The sequence below is a fragment of the Trifolium pratense genome, linkage group LG4 (assembly GCF_020283565.1).
Source record: "Trifolium pratense cultivar HEN17-A07 linkage group LG4, ARS_RC_1.1, whole genome shotgun sequence".
Classification (NCBI taxonomy): domain Eukaryota; kingdom Viridiplantae; phylum Streptophyta; class Magnoliopsida; order Fabales; family Fabaceae; genus Trifolium; species Trifolium pratense.
Genome location: NC_060062.1, coordinates 20,272,254 through 20,293,678, shown reverse-complemented (window position 1 = coordinate 20,293,678; position 21,425 = coordinate 20,272,254). Strand labels below are relative to the sequence as shown.

The window sequence follows — 21,425 nt, the reverse complement described above, 5'->3', positions numbered from 1 at the left end:
AATCTAAGAATTGATATTAAGCAGTCCAATGCCAATCGCACATCTAGTACATGTATTATTTATAATAATGTGTGTATTAGTAGTGTTGGATTGGGCACTTAGAGTATGTTCCTCTCAATGTCTCAAGTTTGATTCCCCCTGGTGTCAATTTTGGTGGACTAAGTTCATACAGAGCAAAAAAAACCTGACTTTAAATGGGGCCCCCGCAAGTGGGCGGTGAGATTAATCCCCTTGAATTAGTCGGTTCTAGGGCCGGATACCAAATTTTCAAAAAAAATAACACATGTAAAATATTTTATGCATGACTTCATGTTTATTTTCAATTATTTTATTTTTTTCAAATGATAAGTTAATTTAACATAAGAATTTCAACAAATATTTATTTCTTTTTTCAAACGGATTTTTTTCTTCCTTATATTTGGCATATATCTCTATCCACACACTATATGTTACTTTGACAATTCCCAGTAAATACTTTACTTTATTTTCCAATTAATTTATAGCCTAATTTATATTTAGTTTCTGGTATACTTAATTAAAAATAATTTAATTTTATTATAACTTATTTAAATTAATTAATTTTCCCATATTTTCGAATTCAATATTTTTCTCATTTTCACATTTATTCTGAATTTTTTTTTTCAAAATTATTATTTTAATTTGGCTTAAATATAAAGTACATTTTTATTTCTACTTTTTTTATAATGTTGTTTAATTTAATTTTATCATAATTTTTTTTCAATAATTTTTTTCCCTTACCACTTGGATCAATTCATTATTGGTGTTATTCACTATTTTTTATGTAGCATAAATATCCCAACAAATTAACTAATATATTATGACAAAAAAATATCAATTCAAAATCTTAAAAGATATTAACTCAAGTATTGATCAGGTTAGAGGTTATACTTGAATACTTTTTACTGAAAATTTTATTTTGATCTTAATCTAAAATTTAGAATTTTACTTTTAATTTAAAAATTTAATTGTTGCAGATTTTTTTAAAAAAAATGAAAATATAAATAATACTGTATACCATAACGTTTAATTTTTATTTTTAAATATAAGATAAATAATACATAATTTGTTCTCCCTCATTTTCTTGTGTTAAATATGACTTTTGAAGTCATACATATGAATCACTAAGAACACCACCAACCAATTATATCCAAAACACCGCCAACCAATTAAGAAGTTTAAATTACAAAAATTAAATTTTAATATTAATAAATCATACTCCCTCCGAACACAAATATAAGCAAAAAAAACGCTTCAAATTTTGGTCATTATTATAAGCAAAAATTAACTACTTTTAAACTACTTAATATTACTATTCCTAATATACTCTTATTTAATTATATTTTATTTTAGGCATTTATTTCACTTTTACACTTTTCAAAATGGGTAATATAGTAAACTTAAATCATGTTTTACATTAAATCAAGAAAATTAACTACACTTAACTAAATTTCTTAAATACCGCGTAAACAATTTTCTTTCTTATATTTGTGTCCGGAGGGAGTACACAATTGTCTCATTCTCATGTATTAAATATGAGTCATAGAGTCCTGCATATCAATCACAAAAAAATACGCAAAACCAATTATCACATGCATAACCCCATTAATATATTAGAATTCATTCTCCTTCATTTTTCATGCAATACTAAATTCATAAATATTTTTCTCTTATTTCTTTTCATATTATTTTTTGTATTTTTTTTCTTTTTTCCTTTCATCTTTTTTGCATATATAAAGGCAATTGTGCAAAATTACGGAGTACATTGCTACTACAAAGCCAAAAATATATATTAAATAACTATTTACAATACAAATAAATTAAATTTATCTTCCTCCAATATTTATACATATTATATATTTTACCAATAAATATTTTGACGGATATTTATTTTATAAATTTATTTTATCTTCATATATCCGCTAAGCTATTTATCTCGTGCTTATCATGATTTTTATCCACAACCACATTTGTCGTGTCGTGTGTATGATTTTTTGTTATTTTATGGTTATATGTACCCATTTTATTCATTCTATACATATATTTTTGATTTTTTTTTGTGAATTGTACTTTTAATTTATATTTCAACAAAATTTATTAACTTTATACTTTAAATTTATTAAATTATAAATCTAATTCTAATATAATAAAACTGATTACTATCAAGTTTACTACTCCCTCCGTTTCAAATTACTTGACGTTTTAGAAAAGTTTATTTTTCTCAAATTACTTGTCTTTTTGATAATTTAAGGTTATATTTTGTCTATTATACCCTCATGTAAATTTCAAATATTTAGGAGTAGTTGTTGAAACCGAAAAAAATTTAATATATATTTGAAAAAACTAAAGTTTTTTTTTTATTTTTTTTGGTACATAAACTATTAATTTTTTTTGGTACATAACATATTAAATTTATTGGAAAGAAAAAGTGTATGCAAAAAAAAAAAATTGGTAAATTAAAATAAAGGTATAATAGGAAAATAAGGTGCAAAAATACACTTTCTTAATTTCTTGTTTTTTTTTCTAAAACATCAAGTAATTTGAAACGGAATGAGTAATTTGTTGGTATTATTATTTTTAATAATATTTCAAATTTTATATCATTCGTTGTAATTAAAACGGTCCTTGAGTTGAAATTTTTACTTACATGTCAAATTTCTAATGTTCGTTCGTTTAAATTTTTAATAATATTTCAAGTTTTTACTAACATGTCAAATTTTATATTGTTCGTTTAAATTTTCACTTTTAAATTAAATTTTCATTTTCTATAAAAATAAAAACAAAATTATTTAAAACTAGAAGTTAAAAGGGAAGGAATGGAGAACGCAAACTAGCCATTGAAAGGGGTAAAATCAAAATCAGGGTTCCTCCATTGTTGAATGTAAGAGACAATTTACATGTTCAATTTATTTGTTTGAAATAAATTAAAAGGGAAAACAATTAGGGGAGAGACTTGTTCAGGAACATAGAGAAGAATCACAAAGAACAAAATTGTGCTTCTCTAATTAATCAAACTCACACTAACACATCAACAAACACACGCAAGAAAGAATAATGTGATTTTTATAAGAACCGTTTGAAGTGTTTCACTATCATTTGGACAAAAGTTTATTCCAAATTGGAAAGATGAAATTGGAAGAAAGGTATGGTCTTTGAACATGAAGATGAAAGGGAAGAAAGATAGTCTTCAAACACTAATCGTACCATTATCCAACCATCTTCCCGGCCATCTTCAAGAAACATGAACACAAATTTATCAGTAACTTTTCACAATTAGCATCTGTCAAATAATAAAAAATTAGACATAGCCAAAATCTTTACTTCCAACGATTTGTTTATTTATTTATTTTGTAAGTTTTGAGATTTTGCAAGGACTTAAATCAATTTTTTTGCTTATAAAAAAAATCAATTTTTTTTTACAATGACCAAAATCAAAACGGACCATATTTACAAAGACCAAAATCATATTTAAACCTTAAGTCAAAGTAAAAATTTGGCTAAGTATATACAGCCATGCATGGCACTAGTATACAATATCAAGCTTAGAGGTAATCTTATTATGCAAATTTATGTTCTCATAATAATTATAAAGTTGTATTCCTAACTATCCTAACAATTACCAACTAATATCAATTCTTAGACCGTCAATCCATGAAGAGCATTAGTCACAAATAATTTGATTCAAAATCAAAATTTTCCATCATGTTGAATTCAGAAAAATTAATTTTCATATGTCAAAATAAGGTTCATCTGATCCTTCCCTAAAATATCGAATTACGCTTGAAAGTTCCCTCGGCTGCTTTATTGAGCATAAAGTATAAAATAATTCTAAATAGCAAACAAATCAGCCCCAAAACCTAAGCATTTGAGTCAAGACATTGTGTGGTTTTCTGTACAATACACAAAGTGTCGTATATCACTTTTAAGATATTTTGGTAAGTACCATTTCTTCACATGTGTATTAAAATATTGCTGCTGGATTTACACAACTATTTTCACAGTCTCGCTAGTATAATACAAAATCATGGGACTGGATCAGTATTCTCTATCATAATTTATAAAATATAAAAGAACCCACATATACCGATGCAATTTTCAACGTAGTGACAAGTGGAAAATGATGCAGATCCCTGTAATTTTTTAGATCGCCCAATTTATCATTTCTGTCGAAGGTCAATCACATCGAACTTCATGTTGGCATTCATATAGACATGAGAGCAGTGCTCATATATTGGACTTCCATCTGAAGGCTCTTCATGGGGATGAAATCCACGTTGTTGACAATTACGAATTACAGAAACACCACCTGGATCAGACAGATGAAATATGCCATGTGGACTGCAACACCAAATAAATGCAGAATTATTGTAGATGTTTCCTTGCTTAATGCATAATGATCATGATTCATAAATGTCAAATTAAAAAAGGTACCTTTCTGTATCGGTAGGAGCCATGACTATTGCAATTGCCTCCGGTAACATGATCTAAAATAAAACCACAAATGCACACTATCAGCTAAATACATCAAAATGAAAGAAATGTTACATATAGTTGCTGATTAAATGTTGGAAGAACTTCAAAATTAGGAGTCATCTATTACCTGATATGAGTAATGCGTATGCAGATCCACAGATGACATGAAACACGTCTGAGACGGGTGTGTCTTGAAATCCAAATATAAAAAAAAAAAATTAGTTTAACCAATTCAATTATATGAGCAGCAGAAGTGACACAAATTTCATAGGTCACTAATTAATCAGCACACAGAAGCCTTGTAGTAGGACGGTACAGAAGAATAAAAATCAATACTAGGGGTAGGGGAAATGCTTAGTTGGACACAAACCCAAGAAAAAATTATTTAGGCACACACACTCATAAATGAAGAAAAGTTAAAACAAAATTAATATTGTCACACCATTCAATCATTTTTTCTTTAATTTTTTCTTCCTCATGTTTGTGTGCCTAAATAATTTTTTCTTGGATTTCCCAAGTAAGAATTCCTCCAATACTAGATATGTTATTTGCTGCTATTGTACAGGATAGAAAAACAAGTTACTCCCGAATATAACATCCAAAGATAAAGATGCACTTACATGTATCCAACCTAGAGGAAAAAGTGACAAGCGGTCTTGAACGTCAAATATTTCTCCTTCATCCAACGTTTCACACTAAATAATAAAGTCAGTTTAGATGCATTAGTGCCTAATGGAAAAATAACATTGCAGGGTAGAAGAAAAAAAGCATCAATGAGCCATATTTAAATTACAAGTCTTTGAATTTTGGTATGTATTTGGTAATGTCAGATTTTATATTGGGCCTAACTCATCCTCACAAAACCGGCTTGTAAGGTGAGGGTTGCCAAAGCTATATAAACGCTACACAGGCCATATCTCTTAGCAATGTGGGACTAAATCCACCCCTTCACACCCAACACAATGAAGGTGTTGGAGGCTGCAATGAAGGCAACCCAAATGCCGCAATTAGGCAGATGGGGGCGGACCGCAATGAAGGCGGAATATCCAACACACCCCCTCACGCTCAGGCCCAATGGGCCTGAAGCGTGGACGATGCGGGAAGCCCAACAATAGATCTAGGATAGACTCTGATACCATGTCAGAAATGTGTATTGGACCTAACTCATCCTTACAAAACCGGCTTGTAAGGTGAGGATTGCCTCTAGTATATAAACACTTAGTCAGGCCATCTCTCAACCGATGTGGGACTCTTAACACACCCCCTCACGCCCAGCACTATTGGGCTTGGTGCGTGGATATAAACGGTGGGTGGCCCGATAGCAGAAACCTGATAACAGGCGGCACATTGGATCTTGGAGAGGCTCTGATACCATCTTAGAATTGGGTATTGGGCCTAACTCAACCCTACAAAACCGGCTTGTAAGGTGAGGGTTGCCAAAGCTATATAAACGCTACACAGGCCATATCTCTTAGCATTGTGGGACTAAATCCACCCCTTCACACCCAGCACAATGAAGGTGTTGGAGGCTGCAATGAAGGCAACCCAAATGCCGCAATTAGGCAGATGGGGGCGGACCGCAATGAAGGCGGAATATCCAACAGGTAATATGTTAGCTAACTCACTCTATGTATATATAATATGCATCAATCCATATTTATCTAATATAAACTCAGATATTTGATTAAAACAATCAAAATATATCCTAATCACAACTAGAACCGCTGAAAAATCACTCTCTAAAACAAAATACGTGAAATGCACTGCATCACTTTAAGTTAAAAAATGAAAAAAACTAAATCAAATAAAGCTTCTCACACATTTCACTTTTTTCCTTTATTCTGCGTCCTTTGTGATGTCACCCACAGGGTCTACTTTTGTAATTTGTACTTTTATTTATTTTCCCCAACTTGCACCAATTTCTCTATACCTCAAAACATTATTTTGAGACATTATTTTGGAAGAATTACATTCGTGTCTATCAGTTTCTCCTGTGAGCTAAGTTGGTGGTGTTTATTGAAGTTTAGGGTTAGCAGTTTCAAATATTTTCAGCATCATCATTTCTTAGCAGGCCTCCTTTGATTTGGTGGCCAGTGGCCCTTGATGTTATTTTTGAACATGTACATTATGTAGCCATAAGGAGGCTGGTGTTGGATTCATTTTGGGTTGTATTATAACTATAACACTTCCTAAACTTTTGTATGGTGTATTTTGAAACTTCTGGTTGGTGACATCTGCATTATTATCAAATGTTTTTATGTTTTGACATAGTTATTTGTGATACTATTCTAAATTTCTAATGAGAGTATATGATTCTGAGTATTAGGATTACTAGGCTACGTTTACGCAGCTTGAGTTTTCAGATCCATCACTCAACTTCTGCATATATCTTCCCCCTCCCTTCTCTTCGCACATATCCCCCACTCAACCTGGCTAGTCACTCATTTTCCGCTGTCATATAGGCAGTCTGTAACACTGCCGGTCATTAGCTTGAATATTCTCCATCCAACAGCTACAGTAGCCGTGAGCTGATCAACTGCCTTCCATTTTATCATTCCTCGCATCTCAGTGGCAAGGGCCAGGGGGTTTATCACAGTCATTGGAATTCCCAAGGACGACTCTATTAAAACTGACTAAAGAACCAGTTGTCTTAAAAATATGTGTGAATTATTCAAACTTACATAACTGATGCAGGTTGAAACGGCATTGTGACTAAAATGTTAAGAAATCATCTCCAATATCAATAGTTCCTAATTATGCCATATTCTACAATTACAACATATGTGCAGCATAACCTCAAAGCAGATAAATGCAGAAAAGGTAGTCTTTTAATGTTGGAAAATGATAGGAATCAAGAATAAAAAGTGAGCCAGCTGATACCAAATGCGGATAATGTGCCCAAGGTTTGGAGATGGCAAAAGAGGGGGTTGAATGTCACGCGATGACTTGACTATATAAGATAAGTGGCTAAGGAGAGAGGGTATCATAGAATTATGTTACAGTGAGATAGTGGGATCAACGAGAATCTTTTGTAGACTTCATTCTCTCAGATTTCTATTTTATTCACTTGAAATTTGCATTGTTTATCATACAAATTACTGGTTATTTAGTATTTGGCATCCTCTTGAGACAGATATTATGATGGCATATATAATTACTTAAAACAGAAAACTGTATCACAAGCACTTAAATATGACCATCTTCTTACCGAGTCAGAAGTCGATTCCTGCTTTGGGATTATAAGTGTTGTGATCTGAAAAACCCTGTTTTTCTAGAGCCACCCAAATTGCAAGCACAAATAATTGTTAAAGTTAGCACCAAGAAATTTTCTTGAATCCGGAGGTACACAAAATTACAACGGCTCTTACCAGAGACCCTGCAAGAACACCACACGTCTCTAAGTTCTTTCGCGTGTTTGCTGAAGCCAATCTCAGAAAATCTTCCATCATTTTTACAGGCTGCAAAAACAAAGCAAAAGTATGATTTGCACAATGAATGAAATAAACAAACCAAACACAAATAAGAAAAAGTTCCAGTGAATGACCAAGAGAGTCCAAGATATATGGTGCAAACTTCTAGTAGAAAACTAAAATAGGCTTACAATGTGTAGGTGTTGATATGTAGTGGGACCATGTCCAGAATCATGAGAAGATTTCGCCGGTCCTGGCCTTGGATCTGCAACTTTTGAAGGAGGAATAGAGGCACGTTCTGGGTGAACCTGAGCAAGAACAGGAGGAGGCAAAGGTTGCTTGATGTTGAGCAACTGTAAGTAGTCCTCCCTTGATTCAGTTACAACAGGAGAACAGGACTCATCCATAGGATGCGACCATCTACCATCATCCAAGGAAAGAATTGAATCCATTGTGGATGTAACTGGCCCTTGGTCACCATCTTTAATGCCAACAAGGTCATACTTTACAACGCTATCAGCATGAACAACACAATAGTAAGTATGTGGCCTGTTATATTTTAGAGTAATAAAGCTGAACAAAATCTGATATTAAGATTCCAACATATTCCCATAATCAGTTTTTTTTTTAAGATTGTCTTACAATGAGAAACATATTAAAAAAACATGAAAAAAACAAAACGGTTTTACTAAAAGAAGTACTCTTTGTAATGGACAGAGAAATGCATCACATGATCCAAAAGATTGAGAACATGAGACTTGTACAATTTGCACAGCATTAATAAAGAAAAACGACGTTTCAACTTCAAATCAAAATAAACAGAGTTCAACCTTGAATCCTTGGCATGCGTAAGATCATTACTGCTTGGATATTGAACCTGCACAGCAGCAAATATGAGTTGATAAGTGTCCAAACACTTAGTGAACCCTCCCTTAAGAGCTAGTTATCAGGGGAGAAGAACCAAGTCACTTAAATACTCCACCAAAGAACATCTCATACCATTTGATGTGGGACTTGGCCCCATAGTACCCAAAGTCCCTATCATCGGTATTGTTTAGAACTATGAAAAATTATCTCGTAATATCTCTATAGCATCTTCACAGTAATTCAAAGTATCTTAGATTATCTACTAGGGTATGTTTTCATATCTCCTTAGATTTCATGATTTGTTTCCTCGTGTAGTTAGATAAACTGCAAGTCTAGTATCAATTTACATATGAGCTAGTGCTATATGCTTTGGCGCACATCATAAGTCAATATCAATTTCAGAGCATTCAGTTTCTATTCTCTCCTAAAACTCCATTGTCATAACAAATATTATATCAAAGATATATATTATTCATGATCACTTAACATAACAAAACCCGAACTTCAACTTTACCTTAATTTCTGCACTAGGTCCAAGCCATTGTCCCCGAAGACCATTTGGTCCTAAAAATGAGTGTCTTGACAAGGTCTCCTTATTTGGTAGTGGCAGATTCATAGATCTGCAAAGTCCAGAGAACAATTATCATATTTCGTCCTTCAACACAGCAGCATGTTTTTCTTTTGAAATATATCTAATGTTCAATCAAGACAGAACCTCCTCAAATCACGACGATAATAGGAACATATATGCTAATGAAAGCAAAGAAGAATTATACACTAGATGTCTGCTGAATGAAAACGGCTAGGAATGGAAATAATATATAAGCAACCAAAACATACAAATAAAACATTACAATTAGATTCAGTTAGGTGTAGAAGTAGTAATGCAATGAATTCTTCCTCTGATAACAAGAAACACTTATGCTTATTCTTTACTTTTTCTTTTGGGGGGAATTGGGGAAGAAAAATGGGAAAAACAACTGATAAACCTACAACATGAAATCTGCTTAGACATCTAAGTGAAAAAATAAATTTTGTTTGAGGACTAAAGAATGAGCACAGGCAATGCCTATCCATAATCTGTAGGGGTGGCCAAATGAGTTGAACCCGTCGGGTTGGCTCAGTTAACCCGCCAGTGTTTGGCGGGGTGGATTGAAATTTTCAACCATTCAATTTGTGTTGACCTGCCCCACATAACCCATAGAAAACAGAGCAGGTTGACCCGTCATATTCATTTTTTTATATAGAATTAATAATGCATTTTTTATATACTTTTTAGACTATTTTTGCAGGCCAACCTGTGGTGGGTGATATGTTTAACCCACCATCGTAATTTAACCTGCCCCGCCCCATTTTAGACGGGTTTGTTGTGGGGCAAGACGACACAGGTTTAACCATTTTGCCACCCCTATTAATTTGACCATCATAATATTTATCTCAGAATTGGCAAAACCCCAAAGAAACCACTCCTAACAAAATAAGGCCCTGTTTGGCCCTACTTATTTTCTACTTCTCCTTAAATGAAATAGAGAAGTAGAAAATTGTATTTGACCCTACTTTTCCTTAAAAGAATTAGAGAAATAAAGTAAAGAAGTAGAAAATAAGGAGAAGTTGGGTCAAACACAATTTTTTACTTATTTACTACTTTTAAGGAGGAAAAAAAAAAGTGGAAATAGGGCCAAACGGGGCCTAAATCACTTACTAACAGGCCTCATGTAAGTTATAGAAAGAATAACTGTTAGGCAGAAATACTTACAATTTCTGAAACTGCTTATCAATAGGCGTGGAAATTGTAGATAACATGTTATTAGGTTTCGATGAAGATTGTGAGCCCAATCCAGCAGACTGCAAATATGTCAGGGAAAAGATGAAAAGTTGATATCGGCAAAAGGTATAAACCAAATGCAAGCAGTTGAGAGCAGAAAAGTATGAAATCTTGTGCAATATGCACAACTCCTTCACAAATGTATATTGATTGCAATGTAATGAATAAAAAATATAAATAGAGCCCACAAAGATTTTAAAATTTTCAAGCACTTCAAGATGTATCTAGATCAGGCACCGTGGAAGGAACAGATGAAAATAGGTAGAGAATTTTCAGTAACCCGACAATTGAGATAAAAAAAATCATGCAGTCCTCACATGTTTGAAATCCATGCTTGAGTTATATCTTTTATTGACAGCTGGCCATTCCAAACTTGAATTTGCTGGACTCTGCATAACCATATTGAAACCATTTTCTTCAGGCAATGGAGCTTGTACACGTGATTCATTCAATTTGTCCAACCGACGTTTAAATTCAGGCTTCAAGGACTCAAGCTCATCCAATACTAGTAGTGATCTCTAGAAAGGATAAAAATGACATAAAAAAGTAAAAAAAAAAATATTAAATTAAGAAAATAAAACTAAACACATGGACATCTACCATAAAAATTTGGCAAAGCATCTTCTCACCCTCTTATATGCTGTTCTTTCATTGGGAAGTGAAGCTTGGTAATCTCGGTGATATGGTATTGTCTCAGAAACCAAACTTGAAAAGATACAAAAAAAAGAGTACAGTAAGGGGGAAAAAATGGATAGGTTATACTTAATTTAACAGCAAACTTATAAGTTTAAAGAATGCCCATAAACTATCAAAATTGTACCTTATAAATCTAAGGAGTATGATGTACAGGTCAACTATATTATTCTCCTCCCTGTAGACACTTGCCTGTTGATAAGAACAAAATTAATCACACGGTTAAACTCGCCTAGAAGGACTGAATTTAGTGTTATTAGTGTAATGCAGGTTAATCCACACAAAATTAATCACACGATTAATCCATACACAACACAACTTGTGGCACTGGCACCTATCAATGCAGGTTATTAGTGTAATGAATTTAGCATCTATCTTTCCAGAGAGGTTCCGCGTTGCGTCGTTTTAATGAATCAAGCTACCAGCATTCATGCACCATTTTCATATCAAGTTCCACGACTAACATTATAAGTAAAAACACAAGTCCCACATTGAATAAAGATAAGGTCTAAAATGAGTTTGTTGGCATTCTTCACGTTACTAGTCAATTTTGTTTTGTACGAATGAGTTAGACCTGGTATAAAAACCCAAGTCACCCACCATTGACATTAACATATCAAACCTAATAGTGTCTCAAATGAGTTCATAAAGAGTGACACTCCTTATCTTACAAACCAGTTTTGCATAAGTGAATCAAGTCCAAATATAAAAACCTAATAAACATATAAGTTTTATATTGATTTGTAACAGTAGTGGTGCTGTGACAAGCTAGAAGAGGAACAAGCTACAGTCTCATAAAACACATCCTACCGAATCACGCCCACAATCGGATCATCGGTGAGCCACCGCAATTTTGGCAACAAAAAAAATAGGATTGGCGGCGGAATTGTCACCAAGATTTTGGCAAAAACTACAGTTTTGGAGCTTCTAAAGAATCACGATGGCACCGTGATTTTGAAAAAAGCACCACTCATCTAAACATACAGTTATGGTTAGAAGCGGACACTTTAAAGTTATTATAATTCATAAATAGCATGAATTGGCACAATCATTAGTCAAGCTTCCCTAAACCTAGAGGGAGAAAGTAACAGAAATTATCGTTCAAATTAGAATTCATCTTCTCGGGAATTCGAGAAGAATCGAGATTAATCTCGCAAAGCCCTAACGTAATTGAGGAAGAATCAATTTGAAATCGGAAGAAAGAAGTACCTGCTTGAGGAGATTATCGGCAATTCGATAGTAATGACGGAGAGGAATGCGATTATCAACATCGACTCTGCGAGTTTTCGAATCTAAGTCGATGGTCATCTTCTTCGGAAAGGAATGCCAGTGCTGAAAAATTTCAATTGATTAACGAACCTTTTCTGTCTCTGGAATTCACGAGCAAGGAAGGATCAAAAGTGTACGAGCCAAGTTGCCGTTTGGGATACGGGAGAGGGAGATACTAGTCTATTGCTGTATTCTTTCATTTATATGACTGCCATACACGACATAGTGAGGTAATCGTAATACTCAAGAAAAGAGATGAAGAATCCTACGTTTTTTTTTTACTCAAGAATTCTACATTTAGGGTCTGTTTGGTTCAACATAGGGGGAGGGGAGGGGAGGTATTTTAATGAAGGGGAAGGGAGGTGAGGGGAGGGGAGGTGAAATTTGTACTTACACATATGTTTGGTTCAAAAGAAGGAAGGGGAGGGGAGGTGAGGGATTTTAATTAGATATATGTTTGGTTCAAGAGGGGGAGGGGAGAGATTTTAAAACTAATTTACTTTTTTCTCCTTATAATTTTCATGTAGTCTGACAATTTTATAGCTACTTGGTGCGAATTAACCTATATATCCACAATATTTTCTCAATTTTTATGATTGATCTAACCCAAAAATAATATTTATAAGTTTAAATTACCTATAAATATATTTAAAAGAATTTTTTGATAATTATTAACAAAAAAAACCTTGTACTAAGGGTCCGTTTGGTAAAAATAAGCTATAAGCTAGCTGATAGCTGATAAGCTAGCTGATAGCTGAAAAGTTAGCTTATAGCTGATAGCTGAAAAGCTAGCTTATTGAAATTAAAGTGTTTGGTAAAATTAGCTTTTAAAGTGGTTATTAAATATAAAATTACATAATTGATAGTGGGTAGTTTATTTTTTAGAGTGCGTAGTTATTAAATTAAAGGGTAAAAATGGAATAAAGTGTAAAAAGCTATAAGCTATAAGCTCAAATGCTACTTGAAATAGCATCTGAAAAAAAGCTATAAGCTAGTACAAAAAGCTTGTTACCAAACACCTCTAATTTTTTGAAACAAGCTTATAAGCTCATATAATAAGCTATAAGCTAGCTTATTTGTGTTACCAAACAGAGCCTAATACTAATATTGTACAAAAAAGTAATATTTATTTATAAGTATAAAGATCTTGTACTAATACTAATATCGTAAAAAAAAAAAAACTTTTGTATATTATAAGTTATAACGTAACAAACTTAATGATATTTTAAAAAATATAATAGTGCATATAAATACTAACTAATATGATGCAGGTAAAAAGTAAGTAACAACGTTGATTTTCTATAAAAAAAAAATAACATCGTTGATTCAAAAAATTATATGAACTTTACAAGATAACAATGTAATACAAAAAAAATTAGCACAACAGTTTATGAATATAAAAAGACATGCGTAACAATAAAAGAAAAGTTTGAAAAAAAAATTAGAACTAAAAAATGGATAATTTAGGCATTTTAAAATAATTATGAGGACAATTATGTCAAAATAATTAAAATGGTAATAATATCTTTCTCCTTCCCTCCCCTCCCCTCCAAATCCCCCCAATTTGGGGGGAAGCAAAAATTGGGATTTGGAGGTATTTTGCTCACCTCCTCTCACCTCCCCTCCCCTCCTAAAAATTGAACCAAACACAATTAATTTAAAATATCTTCTCACCTCCCCTCCCCTCCCCTCCAAAACCCCCGAACCAAACAGACCCTTAGGGTGCATTTGATTGTAAAACAGCAAGGACGGGACAGAACAGTACAGGACAGAACAAGATAATACAGGACAGGACAAACCTGTACCGGAAAGATATAGGACGATAATATTTTTATATTCGAAAATAAAATGGGTATTTTCGTATTTTTTATATTTGTACTGTGGACAAAAAGTTATCCCGTGGTTTAGTGAGGGACAAAAAATCTTGTTTTTGTCCTGTCCCTTGCTATATAATTTGTCCAGTCCCATAACAAATTTCAAATCAAACAGAGTACAACAAAAGTTGTCCTGTCCAGTCCCCTGTTTTTTAGCAAATCAAACGCATATTATATAAAAAGATAGAAAAATGCTAATATTTGTGTACTAGCTTGTTAAATTTTAGCTTTAAATTTATGTATTCAATACTTTAAAAAGCTTAAAATAATTTTGTCTTTTACTATCATATGTATTTCTTCATTCTATTTTTAAGTTTTTAGAAAGAAAAAAAAAAGCGATGAATTGAAGAGATATACCAACAAAAGAAAGAGTTATCAGAAAGAAAGAAAAATACAAAGTGAAATAGTAATCTATAGGAGTCTACATCTAAATATCATAAACTTCACATTCTCACTCAGTGACGGAGCCAGAAATTTTTAATAGAGGGGGCACTAGATCAAATAAAATTTAAATTTTGCTTATATTTAAAATTGGAGGAAGTAATATCAATCATCGTTACTATACTTGTGTGATTTGTTTCTTTTTTCTTTGGTCAAACAACCATTTTAGTCTCAAAATGTGTGAGACGTTGCCACTATAAATTCTAAATGTATCGAAATTGCAAATATATCTTTAGTGTCCCTATTATTAGTAATTTTATGGATTAAACTGATCAATAAAAACTACATTTGATGACTAAATGAATTACAAAACAGTCTTGATGATCAAAATAACTAATAATAAAAATATTTATGAATATGTTTACCATTTTGATACATTCAAAGATAATGTAACAACTAATTATACTATGTAAGTGGATTAATGGAGCAGCTTATACAATTTCTCTTGGGTGTGCAATATCAAATAGTAGTAGTATGCTACTAGAAAAATTTGCTTCTAAAAAATAGTGCAGGCATGAGCCCCCATTGTAACCAACGTGGCTCCGTCCCTGTTCTCACTCCACTAATGATCCATTTAAGAAATAGACCATTAGTGGCGTAAGAAAAATGAAGTTTATCATATTTAGATATTGACTCATATAAATTATTTTTTCTTATGGTATACTTTGTTTTTGTTCTTTCTAATAACTCTTTCCTTTCTTGGTACATCTCTTCATCGTTTTTTCTTTTTTAAAGACATAAAAACAAAATGAAGAAATAAATGAGAGAACATGTTATTACTAGCTCTTATAATAATCTATTTTTTAAATAATAGGGACTAGTGGGGTGAAAATGTGGAATATATGATATTTAGATGTTAACTCTATAAATTACTGTTTCCCTTTTTTTTGTTTTGTTGGTGCATCTCTTTTTCTTTTCTAAAAACATAAAACTAGAATGAGGAGATAAATGAGAGAATAAGTTATTACTAGGTCCTATCATAATATCTTTTTTAAATAATAGGGACAAATGGAGTTTATGATATTTAGATGTTTACTCATATAAATTATTCTTTTCCTTGGTATACTTTTTTTTCTCTCTTTCTAATAACTCCTTTTCTTTTTTTTGTACATCTCTTTATCGCTTTTTCTTTTCTAAAAACATAATGAAAAAATAAATGAGAGAACATGTTATTATAGGTATAAATAAATATTTACAAATGATTTTCAAAAACACACACTAATTTTTGTATTATCTTTATATATAGGTATGATGAGCCATTAGGAACATTATAAAATGAGTCGGGACTCGAATTTTATATTTTTCACTTTTCCACATTTTTAATGTGATTCTGCCATTAGGCCACAAAAATCTTAAAAAAGAGGGTTAAAAATGAGCTTTCATTAGGTTTATTGGTTGGAAAATAGGAGTCAGTAGAAAATAATTTTTTAAATCCAATGAATAACTTTAATATTTTTTGACAAAAATAAATAATTCTAATAAATACTGTAAAAGAAATAACTTTAATAAAAGAATAACATATAGAAAATAATATAATTTTTTTTTAAAATCCAACAAATAACTTTAATTTATTTTTTGACAAAAACAAATAATTTTAATAAATACTGTAAAAAAATAACTTTAATAAAAAACAAATAAATTGAGTTAAAAAAAAATTAATCCAACAAATAATCTAACAAAAAATTTTAAAAATAATAATCTAGGAGTAACAAATAAGAATGAAGGATAAACCCTGTCGCTAACCTTGCGCCGTGATAATTGAAGAAGGTACGCCCTAGCACCTCGTTCCCGCGCCGTCGTCACCATTGCGTAAGTCATTGTCTCCATAGTTGCACCGTCAACTAAAGTGAACCGCTGCCTCTGCCGTGTCACGCAACTTTCCTCAGGTGCACGCATCCAGTGGCGGAGATGCCACCCGGCATGCCCTGGCACTTGCCCGGGCTGCCCCACCCCAAATATTTTTTTTTTTTTTTTTTTAAAAAAAAAAAATTAATAAAAGAAACAAGAGAAAAAGAAGTAACCAGTTTGCGTTTCTCCTTCTCTCCGTTTCATTCATTCCTTTCGCCATCGACCACCGCAGCACCGCTCTCAAATCCGCTCTCAAATCTCTCTATTTCTCATTCTCTCAGTCTCAGGCCGCTCTCCGCCGCCGCTCTCAGCCTCTCTCTCTCGCAGTCGCAGCGCAGACAGGTAAAGTAAGCAACCCTAAAATTGAGAAATTGCATAAAATACTTAGAAATTGGTATTCCAATTATTATTCTATGTCTAACTTGATGATATTAATCATTATCCTTTGATGTTGGGTTGTAGTATGAGAAAAAATATGATTCCTGTTTTAGGTTATTTAGAAAAAATTGGGATTTCAATCAAGGTCTAAACTTGGTGGATTTGTTAAGAATTATCCACAAGTTTTGCATGCTAGTGTTATTGTTGAGCTTGCTCCTGTTATTAAGTTTCTTAGAGGGCTTGATGTGGAGAAGATGATATTGGGTTTGTGTTGCAAAAATCTCCTGAACTTTAGGCTATGCGCTATGCTCCTGTTATTAATTAAGTCAATATATTTGCAAAAATATTCTTAGCTTGAAGGTACTATGAGTACTTCAGTAGCTTATCTTGTTAGTATTGGTGTTAGTCCTAGAGATATTGGTCCAATGGTTACACAGTATCTGTGATAATGTTGTTTCTTTTTCTGCATTTTCTCAGCAGTATCCTAACTAAAATTGTTTTAAAATTGTTATTTTGTGCATTATCAGTTTGGCTAAATTTTGTATCATTTAATTTCATAGATGAGGAGGTTTTTGGTTCATTCTTCAATTCAATATATTTAGCCATTTTAAAAAAAAAAATTCATCTCTCTTATTTGATTATGTTTTGCTGGTTTTTTCTTATTTGACGCGCCAAAAAAATATTGCGGTTAAAATTGTGCCCAGGCTCCAATATAATCCTGGCTCCGCCACTGCACGCATCTAATCTCAGGTGTTAATTTCATGCTCTGTTAATATCATATTTTAACAGTGATTGATAAATGTTACATTTCAACTTCGTTACGCCATTTCTGTTCGCATATTCATGCTTATACTTGGTATTAGGGTTTCATAAATGTTATTACATTGTTCACATTTTCATTAATTTCAAAGTGTTTGCTTACATTTTCACTTGGGCTGATTGCGTGAGTGGTAGTTAGGAATTAGGGTTAGGGTTATCTAGGTTTTCTTATCATATTCTTTACTTTCTGATTTCTGATAGGAGAACGAGATAGAGATGAGAGAGATTCAGTTACAGTTGAGTCAAACTCAGAAGGTCCGTCTACAGAAGGCTCTAGAACACCTGGAATCTCTATCTTCTAAGGTGAATTCCGATGCTTCGGTGACCATAGCAGATTCTATACCTGTCAACCATGAAGACGGCGTGCTCAAGGGACACGGAACTGCCGATCTTGAGGGAGAAGTCGTTGCCACGCTCTGTGGTGTTGTCGAGCGTGTTAACAAGCTTGTTTATGTCCGCACGTTGCGGTCAAGGTAGTCGTTCTTCTTAACTTGTTTGCTTTCTTCATTTGTTATGTTTTTGTTTGTTAATGGAATCTAGTGACTAAATATTAGGTACAAACCTGAGGTTGGTGACATTGTTATTGGGCGTGTCATTGAGGTACAGTTTTATTGTGTCAACCATTTTCTGCATTTTATTTGAAGTTTTTCCACTCTAGGAACCGGGAGGGGATTGTCTCCCGTGTAAATACCACGGGAGAGTATCCAGTTTCAAAATCCACCCTTCATTACTTTTTTTTGTTATGATTGAACACATGCAAAAAACAAAATGGGTGGTTTGGATTTAATGGGAGAAAAATGTGACTGGAGACAATCTGCTCCCCTAGGAACCTTATTGTTTGTTGTGTTGTGTAGGTTGCTCAGAAACGTTGGAGATTGGATATTAATTACAGTCAAAATGCTTATCTGATGCTTTCTGCTATGAATATGCCTGATGGTGTGCAGGTATTTTGCAACCCTCTTTATGAATATGCCTGTATAGCAAGCACAGTTCTTTGTTTTCTTTTTTTGAAATTGTTAGGGCTCTTTGCGTGTTTTATTGAGGAAAATTAGTGTCTTTCTAAATAAAAAAATGTCTAAGAAATTTTATGGTAGGTAATTATGTTTCAGAAAATGAAAGAGGAAAAAAAATCCAAGAAAAGCAGATTAGTATGCAGATGAGAATTTAACTATTTTTTACAACTGGGTGTAATAGAATTGGAAATCATTGATGAGTTTTTTGCTGTATTGTTGCCATAGCATAATGTTATTGTTGAGTGGAAGAATAGATGAACAAAAAGCAGATATGTATTTAGTAGTATTTATATAAAATAGCAATGAGTGTATGCAGTTCCTAATGAATTTTGGATTTTTGGTGAATTGATTATGGGTAATTCTGCAATGTTAGATGATTGGAACAGTGCCTTGGGATAGATTTCGGAAGCTCTTAGTTGCAGGGGCAAGTTCCCCAATGTTAGCAGTTTGATCAAATTACGCTACGCAATAGTGCTATAGTGCCGCTATAGTTGCTATTTGACAATTTTTTGTACTAATTAGTGTATCGTGAAACAATAGCGGATTGTTCTAATTCTGCTATGCTACAGCGCCGCCATGGCTGCTATTTAACAACGATATAAGTAAACCTTTTCCCTATCAGTAGGATCATACGGTCCGTGCTACGATCCTTGAGTTACGATATTTCAATCCCCTCCCGATCTTGTGTAGACTCTTGATTTTCAAAACACTGGTTGATATCCATTTTTCCTGTTGCAGTCTAAACTGATAGTCTGATATGTTGGTTGAACACCTATTATTATTTTTGACCTGAATTGTGTATTTGGTGTGTGTCAACTTTTGATTTGATTTTTATGCTTGCATAAAGAAACTGCAATTCTGGAAGAAATAATACTAAGTTTAAATTCAAAGAAAGTAATAGATGATGGTGAGGAGTAAAAATGTAATTGTAAAACAATTATGGTCATCACTTATCAAGCAGTTAAGTCCTGTGTAAGTTTTGATAAGCACAGAAATAGGAACTGTGCACAATTACCTTCAGTTTTGAGAATACACGATTGGGTTTCTTTCCTTTTTGTTTTTGTATGTACCATATCATATTTTTGGATTTCTTTCCCAATTAAGCTTGAATACCCCTCATTTATAATTTTTCTTTACACTGGTAGAGGCGAAGGACAGCTTTGGATGAACTAAATATGCGCTGTATTTTTGAGGAGGCAGATGTCATTTGTGTAAGTGCAGTCATGTTTATTAAAATTTACTTTCTTTTATGAAGGAAGTAACAGTTGACTAATATCGTAAATTATGTACATGTCCAAAGGCCGAAGTTCGTGGTTTTCAGCAGGATGGCTTACACCTTCAAGCAAGAAGTCAAAAATATGGAAAGGTTAGTCTTGAAAACTTGCTTCTTATTCCCCGAAAAAATCATTGTTTGCTTAAAAAATACAAAACTACATGACTTACTGATACCTGTATATATGATTGAGATGTAATGCAAGCATCCTGGAATGACGGGGTGTATACAAATTTTGCTAACTATGGTGCTTACAGTAATTTTATGTAGGGCTTGTAACTTTGTAATACATTTTGGGTTCTTAAAATTTGTTTCAAATTTTCAATTATATTCTACCGTCTGTTACTAATGGCTTTCAGTTGTATTGCAGCTTAGTACTGGTCAACTGATTACAGTCACACCTTATTTAGTGAAGAGACAGAAACAACATTTCCATCATCTGGAGCAGTATGGAATTGATTTAATAATTGGCTGTAATGGATTCATATGGGTTGGGGAACATGTTGAAGTCAGAGATGACATGGTAGAAGATCAAGTGAGCCAATCTGATCCACAAGTTTTAATTCCCAATAAAAATTCTGTGAGTCTTGAAGAACAAGAGAAAAACTATACGGCATTGGAGACAAGAAAACACATATGCAGGGCTGCTAATGCTGTTAGAGTATTGTCCACTTTAGGTTTCATTATAACTTTGGAAATCATCAAGGGAGTTATTGATCTAAGTCTTTCTATGAATCTTGATATACACGACATGCTTGGTTCAGAGTTCTGTGTTCTGGTTGCCGAAAAAGAGGCAGAAAGAAGAAGCTCAAATAAAAAGAAGCGGTAGATTGTGAAATCGTGGTTATTATAAAAGCCAAGTTTTACTATTCCTTTGCTCGTCTGCAAATTGGGTAAAGAAGAGTAAAGGAATCCTTCTAATTGTAGCAAGTTTTTCTTCAATCATGTTGGATGGACTTATTTTTTATGTTAAAGCTATTGCACCTGCAGAGATGTTAAAGCAGGTATAATGAAATTGGGTGAACTGTTTTCCTCATTGGCCGTTGCTACCTTGCTTTTCAGGATTCACACTAAGTGACCTGTGGCCCTTGTCTGTAATCTGTATTGTTTGCATAGTCTTATGGGTTGTTTTTGGATCTTCGATTTGTATACTGAATTAGAGCAAAAACATTAGTATTGATACTTTCATTATAATTTACAAACGCAGATCAAAATTTTTATGGA

At 32.9% G+C, this 21,425-nt stretch overlaps 2 protein-coding genes across 4 annotated transcripts; one reads left to right on the top strand and one right to left on the bottom strand.

The window, feature by feature from the left end:
- Positions 1 to 3,862: 3,862 nt before the first annotated feature.
- On the bottom strand, positions 3,863 to 12,873 carry LOC123882066 (AMSH-like ubiquitin thioesterase 3). Its single transcript, XM_045930854.1, has 14 exons — positions 12,496 to 12,873; positions 11,414 to 11,478; positions 11,223 to 11,298; positions 10,911 to 11,111; positions 10,525 to 10,613; positions 9,283 to 9,388; positions 8,732 to 8,778; positions 8,093 to 8,414; positions 7,860 to 7,949; positions 7,700 to 7,762; positions 5,112 to 5,186; positions 4,619 to 4,681; positions 4,450 to 4,502; positions 3,863 to 4,356 (listed from the first exon to the last, which is right to left on the bottom strand). The coding sequence occupies exons 1-14, from the start codon at positions 12,592 to 12,594 to the stop codon at positions 4,176 to 4,178; spliced, it is 1,530 nt and encodes a 509-aa protein (XP_045786810.1). The 5' UTR covers positions 12,595 to 12,873; the 3' UTR covers positions 3,863 to 4,175.
- A 3,976-nt stretch (positions 12,874 to 16,849) lies between these two features.
- Positions 16,850 to 21,425, top strand: LOC123882065 (exosome complex component RRP4 homolog). 3 transcript variants are annotated; one of them, XM_045930852.1, is made up of 8 exons: positions 16,925 to 17,060; positions 17,801 to 17,846; positions 18,117 to 18,388; positions 18,470 to 18,515; positions 18,770 to 18,859; positions 20,074 to 20,139; positions 20,229 to 20,294; positions 20,572 to 21,425. In XM_045930852.1, the coding sequence occupies exons 3-8, from the start codon at positions 18,132 to 18,134 to the stop codon at positions 21,028 to 21,030; spliced, it is 984 nt and encodes a 327-aa protein (XP_045786808.1). In that variant the 5' UTR covers positions 16,925 to 17,060; positions 17,801 to 17,846; positions 18,117 to 18,131; the 3' UTR covers positions 21,031 to 21,425. The 3 variants fall into 3 exon arrangements, with proteins under 3 accessions (XP_045786807.1, XP_045786809.1, XP_045786808.1); XM_045930851.1 differs by lacking the exon at positions 17,801 to 17,846 and having other exon boundaries at positions 16,850 to 17,060; XM_045930853.1 differs by lacking the exon at positions 17,801 to 17,846 and having other exon boundaries at positions 16,856 to 17,065.